The sequence below is a fragment of the Microtus pennsylvanicus genome, chromosome 11 (genome assembly GCF_037038515.1).
Source record: "Microtus pennsylvanicus isolate mMicPen1 chromosome 11, mMicPen1.hap1, whole genome shotgun sequence".
In the NCBI taxonomy this organism is placed as follows: domain Eukaryota; kingdom Metazoa; phylum Chordata; class Mammalia; order Rodentia; family Cricetidae; genus Microtus; species Microtus pennsylvanicus.
In genome coordinates this window covers 47,642,901-47,658,345 of record NC_134589.1, presented here as the reverse complement: position 1 = coordinate 47,658,345, position 15,445 = coordinate 47,642,901, and the positions used below count along the sequence as shown (strand labels likewise).

Sequence of the window (15,445 nt, the reverse complement as noted above, 5' to 3'; positions counted from 1 at the left end):
CAACTCCATAAGGAGCCTCTTTAATACCCATCTTCATCTTGAAGTAATTGGTGCTTCCAGGAGCAGATGTGTGTCATTGTCATGAAAAGTCCTAAGTTATTAAAACATTTTAAATGCTATATTCTGAAGGTCTCTGGAAGATTTGAAGAATACCTATTTAACTGAAATATATCTCTATATATCTAGAAAAAAATCTAACTAACATGACACTAAGCTTGACTATTATAGATGAGTATCTGTTAACTTATATTTCTTAATTATACATTACATTTTTAAATGAGCTGGACAACCATAGTACCTTAATCAAAATCAGAAATATATATACACAATATAACAAAATTGATCTTAAATCTGTATTAATAAAGCAGGATCCATACCAATGAAAAGTATCCTTCTCTATAGCATATCCTACTTTAAATGTAAAGAAACACTTACAAACAATATTTGGGAACATGGGTGCATTTCTGTCCAATTTACTTTCTGCTGTTTATTGAGCAAAGTATTTTCATTGTGGGGGTGTTCCCGGCAACCTTTCAGGATCTCTTGTTCCATCAAACCATATTGGTCTAGAAGCAACCCACAGGTTCTCATCTTCTATGAAAACAAAAGAAGAACCTCTTTTCCAAAGCAACATATCCTTAGACTCAAATACAGAATGGAGCCCAACTGGACAACTGCATCCACATAAAACCTCAGAGAGCTTGGAAAGTAATTCTAGACAGAAAAGAATAGAGTAAAGCATGGCTTTTGGTAGCAGCAATTTCTTGGGTCTGCTCTGCTTGCTAGAGGCAAGCACTCTCATTTAAAAGAGGCTTCCTGACCATGCTTTAACTGCAAAACCTTGCAGCACTTTTAAGAGGTCCTACCATGAAACAGTGTTGATGAAAAGCTGACCTCATGCCTTTTGGTTTTCAGCTGTAGCAGGAAAAAAGCTGTGCTATGTTAAAATGCCAGTTTTCTGGGCCGTCCTGCCAGGACAAACTCTGACTCTTTCAGGCAGGCAGTCCAACTAAGGAGCATTTAAGTGTGGTTTGTGAGCATACTGCTGAAGCTTGTTTGGTGGCAGGGACCTTGAAATGCTATAGATTTGTGGCAATAAACATGGCTCTGTCTGGTACCTCCACCATGAGCCTGGAATTTCATAAAGCTAAGGAATGGGCTGGATCCAGTCACCAAGGCCACGGCTTTAATCCTAGCCATAGCACTTGGTAAATTAAAGACTCATGTGGTTAGAAATGGAGAGATATACAAGGAGAGATATACAGTAAAGAGAGATTGAAGATGAAGAAAACCTCTAAATGTTTTACAGTATGTTAAAAATATATGCAGGCTAAAGATTAAAGTCCTTAAAATAGAAAAGAAAGAGTAGTTGGGTGTGGTGGTACAAACCTTTAATCCCAATGTTTGGGAAGCAGAGGTAGAGAAACCTCTGCAAGTTCAAGGTGTGGTGGCTCCCACCTTTAATCCTAAAGCTTGGGAGGCAGAGACAGACAGACCTCTGTGAATTAAAGATGTGGTGGCTCATGTTTTTAATCCCAGCACTTGGGAGGCAGAGATTGGTGGATCTCTGTGAGTTCAAGGAGAAAGATACATAGAAACCCTGTCTCAAAAAGCCAAAAAGTAAAAAAATAAAAGAAGTAGAGGTTAAAGTAAAGCCACATAAAGATGAAAAATACACCGAGAATCATGATACTGTAGGTTATTATGCTCTCTTTGAATTGTTTGAATGCGGAGGAAGGAGCAACATCTGCTAAAAGATATTTGCTTATAAATGCTGATGAATTAATCCAAGATAGGTATTTTGAAAATACCTTGACTTCAAAATTGAAGTCTAAAGGTATTCTACTTTGGAGAAGAGCTTTTTCTTTTGTTTCCACAGGAAATGAAAAGCTGTGGATTCATTCTGAGTTAAGAAAAATCAGCTTTGATGTTCTGGGGCAATGGTCTTGCAGAACTTGCCAGACTAGCCAGCCCATTTTTGGTTTAATGTCAGGCTCATCCCACGAGAGGGAACCCATGGCCTGAATGGCCAGGGATCTGGGAATGTATTGTTCACAGACCTAGGTAGAACCAATCTGGCAAAAAGAAATCAATGAAATGATGCCTAATGATAATTTACTGTTTTCATAGATCCATACCTTGTCCAGTTGCCATCATAGAGAGTTTCTCCAGCAGCAGATGGGAATTGCAAGCATGGAGGATGTATGAGTGTGTACCATGTCCTGTGCCTATATGTGAAGACAGTTAGCTGGGTGATGTTGTAGGATTTCTGACTCTGTGTGTGTGTGTTTATGGCTCTTTTTGTCTGTTTTTGAGACTGCTTTATTCCTACTGGGTTGTCTTCTCCAGCCTCCATATGATAACTATCATCTTGTATTATTGTATACTTTGTTTTTGGTAATGGTTGGTTATCATCTTTTGGAGGCCTGTTCTTTTCTAAAGAGAAAACTGAGGGGTATTGGATCGGAGAGAATAGGGAGATGTGAGGATCTAAGAGAAGTGGAATGATGGGAAACTGTTGTTGGAATGTATTGTATGAGAAAAGAATCTATTTTCCATAAAAAATGATTGAAGAAAAAGAAATCAGATGAAACAATGGTGCTTACCTTATGGTTTTCTAGGATCATGCATGAAAAACAGAGAATGATATCACTGAGTTACTTAGGTCCCCTTTCTTAACTGAACTACTTTGCAAAATTCTTGTTAGCAAATGAAAATATTATGTAGTTTGTTATTGTATATATGTCTGCACATATGGATATATTTTTTAATTTTCATTCCAATATATTTGTGCAAGATAAGTTTAAGTAAAAATCTTTATATTGCCACTATAAGGAGATTTTCTTCTTGTAAATGACTCTTATCAAGGCCTCTTTCATATCTCCATTCCTCAGGCTGTAAATGAAGGGATTCAGCATGGGAGTCACCACTGTGTACATCATGGCCATGGCTGTCTCCTTTGCAGTGGAGTTGTTGGCTGATGAACATAGGTAGAGACCAATAATTGTCCCATAAAACAGTGAGACCACAGACAGGTGGGAGCCACAGGTGGAAAAAACCTTGTGGATAACCCGAGTAGATGAAACCTTCAGAATTGAACAGACAATCTGTACGTAGGACACAATGATCAGTAAGAATGGAGTGACAATAACAAGCCCTCCCATGATAAATGTCATTAGTTCATTAATATGAGTGTCAGAGCAGGCCAACTTGAGCAGGGCAGATATGTCACAGAAAAAGTGGGGGATCACGTTGTCCTCACAGAATGACAATCTGGCCATGAGCAGGGTGTGCAGAAGGGCATGGAATGTGGCCAGCATCCAGCACAGCACCACCAGGCTCACACAGAGTTTGGGGCTTATTTTGCTGGTATAATGAAGGGGGAAACAGATGGCCACATATCGGTCATAGGCCATGACCACAAGAAGGAAGCTCTCCATGTTTCCAAAAACCAATAAAAAGTACATTTGTGTCAGACAACCTGCATAGGCGATGGATGGGTCCTGGCTTTGCATGTTTTGTAGCAATTTGGGCATTGTGACAGAGGAGAAGCAGAGGTCAGAGAAGGACAAGTTGCTGAGAAAGAAGTACATGGGTGTGTGGAGATTGGAGTCCAGTAGAATGAGGATGATGATGATGAGGTTCCCCAGGATGGTAGTGAGGTACATAGCCAGGAACAGGGCATAGAACAGGTACTGGTGCTCTTGGGGGATGGGCAGGCCCAGGAGGAGGAAGTGGGAGATGACAGTTTGGTTGTCCGTTATCATTCTCGGTCTGCAGAATCCTAATGAGAAAATATTGGTATCCCTTAAAATTTGAAGTATAAGTGAACATATAGTTAGGATATTTGTTTTTCCACAATGGATCTGATAATAACATAGTAATTATAATCTCAAACTCCAAATGTCCATAATCATAACCATCAATGAATTTTCTCATCTTATCTAAATAGGTTTCTATTCCCATTCTTTCCTAGACAGTTTTTTGACATTTCTAGGGAGATACAAAATAGACTAAAGCTTCTCTCTCCTGCTCTCTGCTTAACTGTAATTTGTAATTTGTTCATTTGTAATTTTGCTTTATGTTATTTTAAGAATTAATATTTTTGAAGAATTTGGATAAATTTTATTACCATAATATCATATAAATATCAAGAATATTGCACGTACTCCTATGCCTTAGATTACCATTACAAACTCATACATCCATATCTCTGTAATATACTTATTTCTGCACCTCTGTTCACTAATCATTTTTCCTCCATTGCACATATAAAAGGCATAGGAAGCTCAAAAGCCCCAAGTGAGTTTCATGTCTTCATGCTGTTGTCTCCCAAAGTGTTCCTCATTTTCCTACGTCTCCCATGTAGTAAAAGAAATTCATGTTTGAGTCACAAATCTTTAAATTTCTATCCATTAATTTTTTTCTTATTTTAAACTGCTGTCATGCATTATATAGTCTCCCCTTTATTTTCCTCCTATTTCATCATTTTTTTCTGTGAGATTTTATCTATATATGAGGGTCACATCTTCTTTTTGCTGGAATACAAAAGCAGACTCTGTCCATGTCTACATTCTCGTGTCTCCTTTAAAACTGCTGCATTTACACTGCTCATCCTAACAAAGTACTTCCATCATCTCTTGTTTGATTTATTCTTCCTATTACCACTGTTTTTCTTAGGACAAGACAAAAGCTCCTATCAGAGACACAAACATTGTTTCATTATCTTACAGTGGCCAATGGTATATCTCCATATGTTCTCACAGTGACACTTGCTTTTCTCTCTTCATCAGTGTTAGGGTTGGAACTCTCCACCTTCCACATTTCAGAGTTTCTCCTCTACTTTCCTATCACTTCCTCCCCTCTGTTTCTCTTTCATCTGCTCCATCCTCACTCATACATAATGGATATTACTTGGCACATACACAGCTAAATTTACTCTATCCTTCCATAAGTGAGACCTACATTCATATTCCATAGTATACTATATGTATCCTGCACACCAATACTTTGATCACTGCTTTAAGATAGCTCACCATCACTTGTAAACTATGTGGATGAAAGGTCTCATATGCTTCTTTCTGTTTGATTATTTATAATAATTCTTAATCTCCAACTAGGGCTAGTACATGTCATGATGTTTGAATTTCACCAGTGAAGATTAGGTACCTGCTGCTCAAGTTAATACTGATTTCTTCAACTTCAACAGTAGAAAAATCCCCATTTACACAGAAAGACTGAACCACTTAGCCCTAAACTGTACACTTCATAATGAGTGTCAAAGATCTAACGCTGCATTTCTGCAGTGTTAAGTTTAGTCAATTTCTGAAGTAATAATGATGACGCCAAATCATATCCACATGCTTTAATTCACAAAATGTCATTGATATTGATGAAGAAGACATAGAGGACAATGAGGAATACTGAGAACTCAAGAACAATCGCAGTGGGTTTTTGATCCTACTGCACGTACTGTCTTTGGGGGAGCCTAGGCAGTTTGGATGCTCACCTTAGGAGACCTGGATAGAGGTGGGCGGTCCTTGGGCTTCCCACAGGTCAGGGAACCCTTATTGCTCTTAGAGCAGATGAGGGAGGGTGACTTGATTGGGGGAGGGGGAGGGAAATGGGAGGCGGTTGCGGGGAGGAGGCAGAAATCCTTAATAAATAAATAAATTAAAAAAAAAAAGAAGACAGGATGGGAAGTTTTATGAACAATATAAAAAAGAAATAGCAAGTTTGATTGGAATTTTTACTTAAGTTTTTTCTCAGACATCTATATTGTTTGTGATGGCTAATTTATGTATCAGGTGGTTGAAGCCTGATACCAATTTTGGACAAAAGCTACTTGCTGTGCAGGTATTCTCTTTTTTTAAGACAGAGTTTCTCAGTGTAACTATGCATGTATTGTGTAAATATCATTTAATATGTGGGGATTGAATAAAGTAACTAACACTTCATAACATGATGAACTTCATGCAATCTTAAGAAGGAACTAAAGGAAAAGGACACTTCACAAAAGAAAAATTTTGCTTTTTTGGCTGAAAATACAGCTCTGTAGCCTACACTCTTTTCCTGGATGCCAGTAATCTAGGAACTTGTTCAAATGTTTTTCTAATCATATTCCCATTGTACAGTCTGTATCCTAAGGCACATGCATGAGTGCCCCCCGACCTCATGTGTCAGTTTTGTTTCTGTGCAACACTGGTGAATGAACCTATCAAGTGTATAAAAACTGACAACAGAGTAAATACATCAAGAGATCTACAGAACTTTCTCTGATATGTACACCTGTGTTTGACTGCTTGTATCTTCTCAGACTTACAATGTTCACTGCAGCTGATTTAAGAGTTTCACATGTAGACATTGAGAATTAGCATTACAGAGGGGAAAGCATGTAGGAAAAAGAAATCATGCACCATTTCAAAATATGCTTTCCTCATGTATCCAATCCTGGCTTCTAACATACGGCACTCTTGCCTCTGCTTCCCAAGCACAGGCATTATAGGCATTTGCTACCATGTGCAGTTTCTCCTCCTCCTCTAAATAAACAGTACTTTTGTGTAAGATGGCATGTGTGCAAGGATGAGAAGTCTGAGAACTCACCATCAACAATTATCACTCATGGGCCAATGGACTTCATACCATCTTTCGATATTCAGCACACTGCAGTGAAATGGAAGAGCAAATAAAAAATCCCAGGTTATATCACTCTAACATTTGTTACAGTTGCATATCATCCTGTATTTTGCAGAAGCACTGAGTTAAAAGTAGCTCTTCTTGCACTTTTAGATGAGTACCTATACGATACCTTTCTTATTGGACTATGCTTAGGAGCAATCACAGATATTAAAACTAAGACACCGATTTGGGAAACTGTACAGATAAAACTAATCGTCCTCTTAGGTGGGACATTTTTCAGAGTTTTTTTAAGACCCCTCAGGCTAAGCTATAGTAAACAACCTCTCAACATTACAGCAGTGAACTCCATCTCACAGTGCTGTTCTCATGTGGAAGTGGTGTGATACCAAGAGAAAATTACATAGTGTGTAATTGTAATGAGCCCATCCATATGAACTTGGTTATATGATTATCAAGAAACAAATACATGTACAGTGTGGTGAAGTCCTAGGAGACAGAGAAGGAAGAATGTTATCATACCTGGAAAACTGTCTAGCATCTCACTGGAAATTCATGTGGAATGAGAGCAAGACACCGGCTTATTTTCCTGAATGGACCTATGTCTGCTGAGGCTGAGCCAAAGTTTCTGATTCAAGATCCTGCTCACCTTTATTTTATTTGCATGCAAAGAACTAATGGTGTTTATACTCATCCCTTTGCCACATCCCTACTCACATGCCCCTGTGGCCATCATAGGGCCTTGGGGGCCTATATCCCATAGGAGCCCAGATCCTGTATAACTCATTAAAGACGTAGCAATTACCCAGTACCTTTCTAGGGCCAATTTACCCCATGGCTCTCTAGTGCAGATCAATTATTATCACCTATTTCTCCTTTCTATACTTAGGGGAAGGTAAAATTTAAAAACTTACAATTTAAAAACATCTAAACAAGTAGCAGCAACAGGAAGCCTCAAAAGATTGGAAATATGCAAACTTCTTACCTGTTCAGGCAATGTACTAGGGTTTTGCTTCACTGGAGCAGACTTTCCTAGGGGGAAAAGTGAAGAAGTGTGATTGGAAAACCACGGCAACTCATCAGGCAGTATTCATTCATGATTTAAAATGTCTTACATAACAAAATTTTACACAAGAAGCTATCTGCAGTTTTTCATTTGTTGGTGGGGGTTTTAATCCTAGCCTTTAATCTCCAGCACATCCACAATAGTTTTTAAGCAGAGTGAGACAGTAGAAAACCACACACATTGGGAAGGCTCTCTAGGACAACATCTTAACAGAAATACAACCTTCTGTGAAATTTTAAACTTCATCAGCCAACTTTCTATGTATACCAATATGTGAAAAGTCAGGAATATGGCAAACAGACGGCATGTTTAATGCATCCTTAATCTAAAGAAAAAGAATTCATCTTCCTATGCATATTTTCTCATTTTGTCTTCTTACCGCTATATGAAACCATTAATTGTACCTATCATCATAATATCCACCCTTAAGATGTTCTTTTGAGGCTCCAAAAAGATAATAATTACAATAGAACTTTCTAAACCATCAATAATTCTGGTTTCAAACATAGATATTAATATAGGGATGTAGGGAAAACCTATAAAAAGCTTGTTATCTTGTGTTACTGTTATGTTTGTATGGTATGCTATGATGCGCTATGTAAGAACAAGGATGGAGCTATATTTATGCATTTTGGAAGACAGAAGTATGAGCAAACATTCTCTAAGAATTCAAAAAATGGATTCTTGAAGTTCAACCAGATCTTTGTGAAGAGCCTCCTGGAAGAATCAATGCTGACCGAATACTTAAATGCCTTACTTAGAGCGTATTTCTTACCTTTTTCTTTTTTGGAAGACTGACAATTTCTAGTCAATTTTAAGCAAGATGTGTCAGATCACTGTTATCCCTTTCAATAAATGAAATTATCTGTCTACTTATCCAGCCCACAAAGGTGAATTGTCTCAAGGAGTTTAGGTTGGAGGATATCTTTTTTATACAGAGAAAGAGGTAAAGACTCTAAAGGTTTTTCAGGTTGGCATCAATTGGTGCTGTATTACTCCATCCTCTCTAGGAGGTACAAGGGCAATCTTCTTTGCTTCAAGAGTTTCAGCAAATTTCCCAGGCATTTTCACAAAAAGAATCCTACTTAATCCTCACCATAATCCTTTAAGTATTTAGACTCAACCCTATTTTGCTTGTGAGAAACTAAGAGGAGTCAAAAGGGCCAATTTGCCAAGCTGAATAAGAATTTGAATCTAGATTTCCAGATGTCAAAAAATATCTTATTGACCGCTCCCAAGACCAGCTGCCAGCATTTCTCCCAGCCATGCCACTGCAAATACATACTGAGTCTAATATCTGGGTGGTAGAACAAAGTAGGGACACTATAAGCCAAGGAGATTGTTGGCAAATGGCTCATAGCATATGCCACCACATTCTGTCAGCCCTTAGGGCACCAGGGCATCAGGTTACCAGAAGGACATATTATGAAAAGACCTATACTCATTACAAATGGCTCTGCTTCCCTTTTGTTCACTCGTTCTGAGCACCTGGTACCTTTCCATGAAGTATCAGAATTATACTTAAGACATAGTACATCATTAAAATAAAGCTCTGGGCTAATAAAAAAAGAGAAAATCTCAATACTGAACATCTATGCCCCAAATAAAAGGGCACTCTCATATGTAAAAGAAACACTTCTAAAGCTTAAATCATACATTAAGCCCAACACACTAAAAGTGGGAGACTTCAACATTCCACTCTCATCACTGGACAGGTCGATCAGACAAAAAAATGAACAGAGAAATAAGGGAAGTAACAGATGTTATGACACAAATGGACTTAACAGAAATCTATAGAACAGTCCATCCAAACATAAAAGAATATACTGTCTTCTCAGCACCTCATGGAACCTTCTCAAAAATTGACCACATACTCAAGAACAAAACAAACTTCAATAAATAGAAAAAAATGGAATAACCCCATTTATCTTATAAGATCACCATGGTTTAAAACTAGAAGTCAACAGAAATACTAATTACAGAAAGCCCACAAACACATGTAAATTAAACAATGCTCCCCTGAATTTTTGAAATAAGAGCGGCGGGGCTGCGTCCTGCCACCCGGCTAGCTTTATACCCTAAATAATTACACGGAAACTGTATTCTTTTAAACACTGCTTGGCCCATCAGTTCCAGCCTCTTATTGGCTAGCTCTTACATATTGATCTAACCCATTTCTAATAATCTGTGTAGCCCAAGAGGTGGCTTACCAGGGAAGATCTTAACCTGCATCTGTGTTGGGTGGGAGAATCATGGCGACTCACTGATTCAGCTTCTTTCTCCCAGCATTCTGTTCAGTCTACTCCGCCTACCTAATTTTCTGTCCTATTAAAGGGCTAAGGCAGTCTCTTTATTTAACCAATGAAATTAACACAAAACAGAAGACTCTTCCCCATCACTGAATCATCAATGTGCCAAGGAAGAAATAAAGAGAGAAATAAGACTTCCTAAAATTCAATGGAAATGACCATACAACATTCCCAAATTTATGGGACACAATAAAAGCAGTGTTAAGAGGAAAGTTCATAGCATTAAATGCCTACATAAATAAGCTAGAAAAATCCCACACTAGTGAATTAATAGAACATTTGGAAAATTTAGAACAAAAAAAGCAAACTCACCTAAGAGACCTAGACAGCAGGAAATAGTCAAATTAAGAGCTGAAATTAACAAAATAGAAACAAAGGAAACAATACAAAGGATCAATAAGGCAAAGAGTCTGTTCTTTAAGAAAATCAACAATATAGACAAACCTTTATCTAAACTAACCAAAAGGCAGAAATAGAATATCCAAATAAACAAAATCAGAAATGAAATGGAGTGATAACAACAGATACAGAGAAAATACAGAGAATCATCAGGTCATATTTTAAAAATCTGTTCTCTACAAAATGGGAAAACTTGAAATGGAAAATTTTCTGAAAAAAATATCACTTACCAAAATTAAATCAAGTCCAGATAAGCAAATCAAACATACCTATAACTGCTGAAGAAATAGAAATGGTCATCAAAAGTATCCCAATCAAAAAAGGCTCAGGACTAGATGATTTCAGCTCAGAATTCTACAAGATTTTCAAAGAAGAACTAATACCAATACTTCTCAAATTATTCTACACAATAGAAGCAGAAGGAGCATTGCCAAACTTTTTTATGAGGCTATAATTACCCTGATACCCAAACCACAGAAAGACATTATTAAGAAATAAAACTACAGACCAATTTCACTAATGAACATTGATGCAAAAATACTGAATAAAATACTGACAAATCAAATCCAAGAACACAGTACCATCATCTCAAGTCAGTTTCATTCCAGAGATGGTTCAACATACAAAAATTTGTCAGCGTATTCCTCCATATAAACAAACTGAAAAATAAAAACCACATGAGCATCTCATTAGATGCCAAAAAAGCTTTCAACAAAATAGAACATGGAGAGAACAGAGATAGAGGGACGTACCTAAACATAATAAAGGCAATACATGGCAAGCCAGCAATGAACATCAAACTAAATGGAGAAAAAGTCACAGTAATATCAGTGAAATAAGGAACTAGTTAAGGTTGTTCACTCTCTCCCTATCTATTCAATATAGTTCTAGAGGTCCTAGGTAGAGCAATAAGACAACAAAGGGAGATCAGTGGGATACAAATTGGGAAGAAGTAAAACTCATACTATTTGTTGATGATATGATAGTTTACATAAGTGACCCCAAAAATTCTACCAAGGAACTTTACAACTCATAAACACTTTCAGTAATGTATCAGGATACAAGATTAACTCAAACAAATCAGTAGCTCTCCTGTATACAGATGATAAAAGGGCTGAGAAAGAAATTAAAGAAACATCACTCTTCACAATAGCCACAAATAACATAAAATAACTTGGAGTAAATCTAACCAAACAAGTGGAAGACTTGTATGACAAGAACTTTAAATCTATGAAAAGTTAATTTGAAGAAGATACCAGAAAGTGAAAAGATCTCCCATGCTATTGGGTAGGTAGAATTAACATAGTAGTAATGGCAATCTTACCAAAAGCAATCTACAGATTCAATGAAATGCCCATCAAAATCCAAGCAAAAGTCTTTGCAGACCTTGAAAGAATGGTGCTCAACTTCATATGGAAAAACAAAATATCCAGGATAGCCAAAACAATATTGTACAATAAAAGAACTTCTGGAGGCATCACAATAGCTGACTTCAAACTCTACTGCAGAGCTACAGTACTGAGAATAGCCTGATATTGGCATAAAAACAGAAAGAAGGATCATTGGACCCAAATTGAAGACCTGGATATTTGTCCACACACCTTTGAACACCTGATTTTTGACAAAGAAGCAAAAAATATCAAATGGAAAAAAGAAAGCATATTTAACAAATGGTGCTGCCATAACTGGATATCAACATGTAGAAGAATGAAAATCGATCCATATCTATCACCATGAGCTAAACTGAAGACCAAATGGATCAAAGACCTCTTACCTTCCTGAAAGTATCAATCAATCGGTCATACCCCTTTGATAGAGTCCAATTAAGATATCCCAAAGTGCAAATTCTCCCAAATAATGTTTCAGCACTCACTGTCATTGATTGGGTTTTATGTGCCAAATTGGCTGTTTCTTTCTCTAGTACTGAATCTTCTTTTAAATAAATTACTAGCCGGGCGGTGGTGGCGCACGCCTTTAATCCCAGCACTCGGGAGGCAGAGGCAGGTGGATCTCTGTGAGTTTGAGACCAGCCTGGTCTACAAGAGCTAGTTCCAGGACAGGCTCCAAAGCCACAGAGAAACCCTGTCTCAAAAAACCAAAAAAAAAAAAAAAATTACTATCAGTCTGTACCCTTTTAAAAGTATCTCATTTGACTGAGTTTTGTTAGTTAAACTGGTCATATCCTTCTTCAATTTTCAACCTCTTTCCTGAGAAGTGTGGTTTCAGTCTGAAAACTTTCATTTCTACAAATGCCTCATTCCTAGCCCTATTGTCAGACCATATTTTTATGAAAAAATATTGAATACAAGACTAATCCCCAGAAACAAAAATAGTGATGTAGAAGGGACATCATATAAGTCTTGTAAAAACTCACAACATGGTGTAAGTAAAGAGGCTATTGAAACCTTGGATGATTAAATTGTCTGACATATTGCCCCCTTAAATTAGCAACTTATGCTCTATATTTAGAATATTAAATCTTACCTGTGGTTCAATTAGCTAGATTAGGTGAAATAATCGTAACCTGCCAGTAGGCATCACGGACCACCTACAAAACTAATCCAGCAGGGCATAGAGGTGCACATGAATTCACATAGCCTGTCTGAAATCTGAGTTTAGAGTGAAACACTGAAAGATAAATCACAGACTGTGTGCTCTGTGGATGTCTTTAGAGCAATGGAATAGGCAAATGCAAGCAAATCATTAGAATGTCATAGAATAACTGGCTCAGATGGGGGAAGTCCACATCTCACCCAAATGTCTGCAGTGTGCCCTGGTGGGAGGCAAATGGTAGGGTACATGGGTACTTGAAGCTAATCTGAGGTATTTAAAGAGAAGAGAACTGCGGCTGATATGTAGAAAAGCTGCTGCATGAGATTATTTATGAACTGCTGGTTCCACGCACAGAATATGCCCAGCTGATCGAGGGCTAGTGCCAAGCCGTGTGCATTTTGAGCTGGCAGTGGGCATAGAGCTGGGAACCAAATGTTGGGCACCATATGATGCCGTAAAACAATCCCACACCAGTTCAGAATTATTGATTATAAAAAGGTTATTTATTTAAAGGGAAAAACTTACAGATCACCGTCTTAAACAACAGTCCTCTGAGCACAAACAGGAAACAGATTATAGCAGCCAGAATGGTAGCTGAAGCAAGAGAGTGGGCACACAGTTCCCACTGCTTTTTAAACTATAAGACACCATGCCCAAGTGGGCTGGTATCTTGAAGGCTATTGGCTGAAGGAGCAGAATGTGCTCCCACAGTAATTTGTACTTTGAATTTTATATAGTCCTGATATTTTCTAATTAATATACCAGAGATGAAGAATGAAGATGAACAACCAAACTGGCATCCCCCAATTCCTCCTCCTGGACCTGCCCATCCTACCAGATGCACCAGTACCTGTTCTATGTCCTCTTCCTGGCCATGTACCTCATGACCATCCTGGCAAACCTTATCATCCTCCTCATACTGCTAGACTCCTGTCTCCACACATCAATGTACTTCTTTCTAAGCAACTTTCCCTTCTCTTACCTCTGCTTTTTATTTGTCACAATGAAATTGCTACAAACCATTCAGAGTCATGACCCGCCATCTCCTTTGCAGATTATCTGACACAAATGTAATTTTTAAGGGTTTTTTAAGACATGGAGAGCTTACTTCTAGTGGTCATAGCCTATGACGGCTGTTACCTGCTATGTTAAATCACTATATTAAACCCCAAGCTCTGTTTATGTCTGGTGGCACTGTTCTGGGTAATTATATGCTGTATTCCACGTTGCACACCCTACTCCTAGATAGATTCTCAATCTGTGAGGGAAATATGATCCCCCGTTGTTTTTGCAACATATATGCCCTAATCAAGTTTGCCTACTCTGACATTTATATTAACTAACTAATGATATTTATCTTGCTAGGGCTCATTATTGTCACCCCATTCTTACAGATAATTGTGTCCTATGTACAAATTATCTCATTCATCCTAAGGGTTTCTTTTGCTCAGGTTGTCAAAAAGGTTTTCACCATCTGTGGCTCCCATCTGTCTGTAGTATCACTGTTCTTTTGGACAGTTATTGGGCTCTACCTATGTCCATCAACTAATAACTCTACTCCATGAGTTATGAGGAGACAGCCATGGCCATGATGTACACAGTGGTGACCCCCATGCTGAATCTCTTTATCTACAGCCTGGAGAACAGACACATTAAAGAGGCCCTGATAAATGTCCTTTGTTCGAAGAAAATCTCCTTATTTTAGCATTGCTAGAAATTTTACTTAAATTTATATTATAAATATATTGATAATAACATCACAATATATTTCTGTACCATCAGACCCATATACAAGAACAAATTATACATTATTTTCATTTCCTAATAGGAATTTTGCAAAGTTGTACAGTTAAGTAGGGGGATCTTAGTGACTCAGTGATAACATTTGTTGTCATTCATGTGTGATCCTAGAAATTCATTATATAAGAGCAATTTTTATCAGATTTCCATTACTTATATTTTCATTTTTATTTTAGATACCAGTCCCACTTTGCTCTCCCTCCTTTCTTCCTGCTCCTCCATATTTCCTCCATCTTGTCCCCATGCACTCTTCAGAGAGGGTAAGGCCTCCCATGGGGAGTCAACAAAGTGGCAGGCAGGACCAAGGCCCTCCCCACTGTACACATGCTGAGCAAGGTATCCATCCATAAGGAATGGGATCCAAAAGTCTAGTTCATACAGTAGGGATAAATCCTCGTTCCACTGCCAGTGACCCCACAAAATGCCCAAGTCACATAACAGTCACCCACATCCAGAGATCCCAGTTAGGTCTTATGTAAGTCTTATGCAATCATTCATCTAATCAATAATATTTAAAATTAAGCAAGACCTAAAATTTGCCCTAGAGAAAAAAAACCAATCTCTTCAACACTTAGTTCTGGAAACATTGAATGTCAAAGTATGGAATGGTGAGTCTATATCATCATTTCTGACTGTTCATGAAATCCATGTATTGCATAAAAATAGGAATATTGATCCATAG

At 37.8% G+C, this 15,445-nt stretch overlaps 1 protein-coding gene across 1 annotated transcript; it reads right to left on the bottom strand.

The window, feature by feature from the left end:
- Positions 1-2,828: 2,828 nt before the first annotated feature.
- LOC142831951 (olfactory receptor 1468-like) lies at positions 2,829-3,767 on the bottom strand. Its single transcript, XM_075942374.1, has one exon. The coding sequence runs from the start codon at positions 3,765-3,767 to the stop codon at positions 2,829-2,831; it is 939 nt and encodes a 312-aa protein (XP_075798489.1).
- Between the last annotated feature and the right edge of the window lie 11,678 nt (positions 3,768-15,445).

Excerpts from the sequence above, each read along its gene's own strand:
- LOC142831951 (XM_075942374.1), bottom strand. The coding sequence starts at position 3,767 with ATGATAACGGACAACCAAACTGTCATCTCCCACTTCCTCCTCCTGGGC.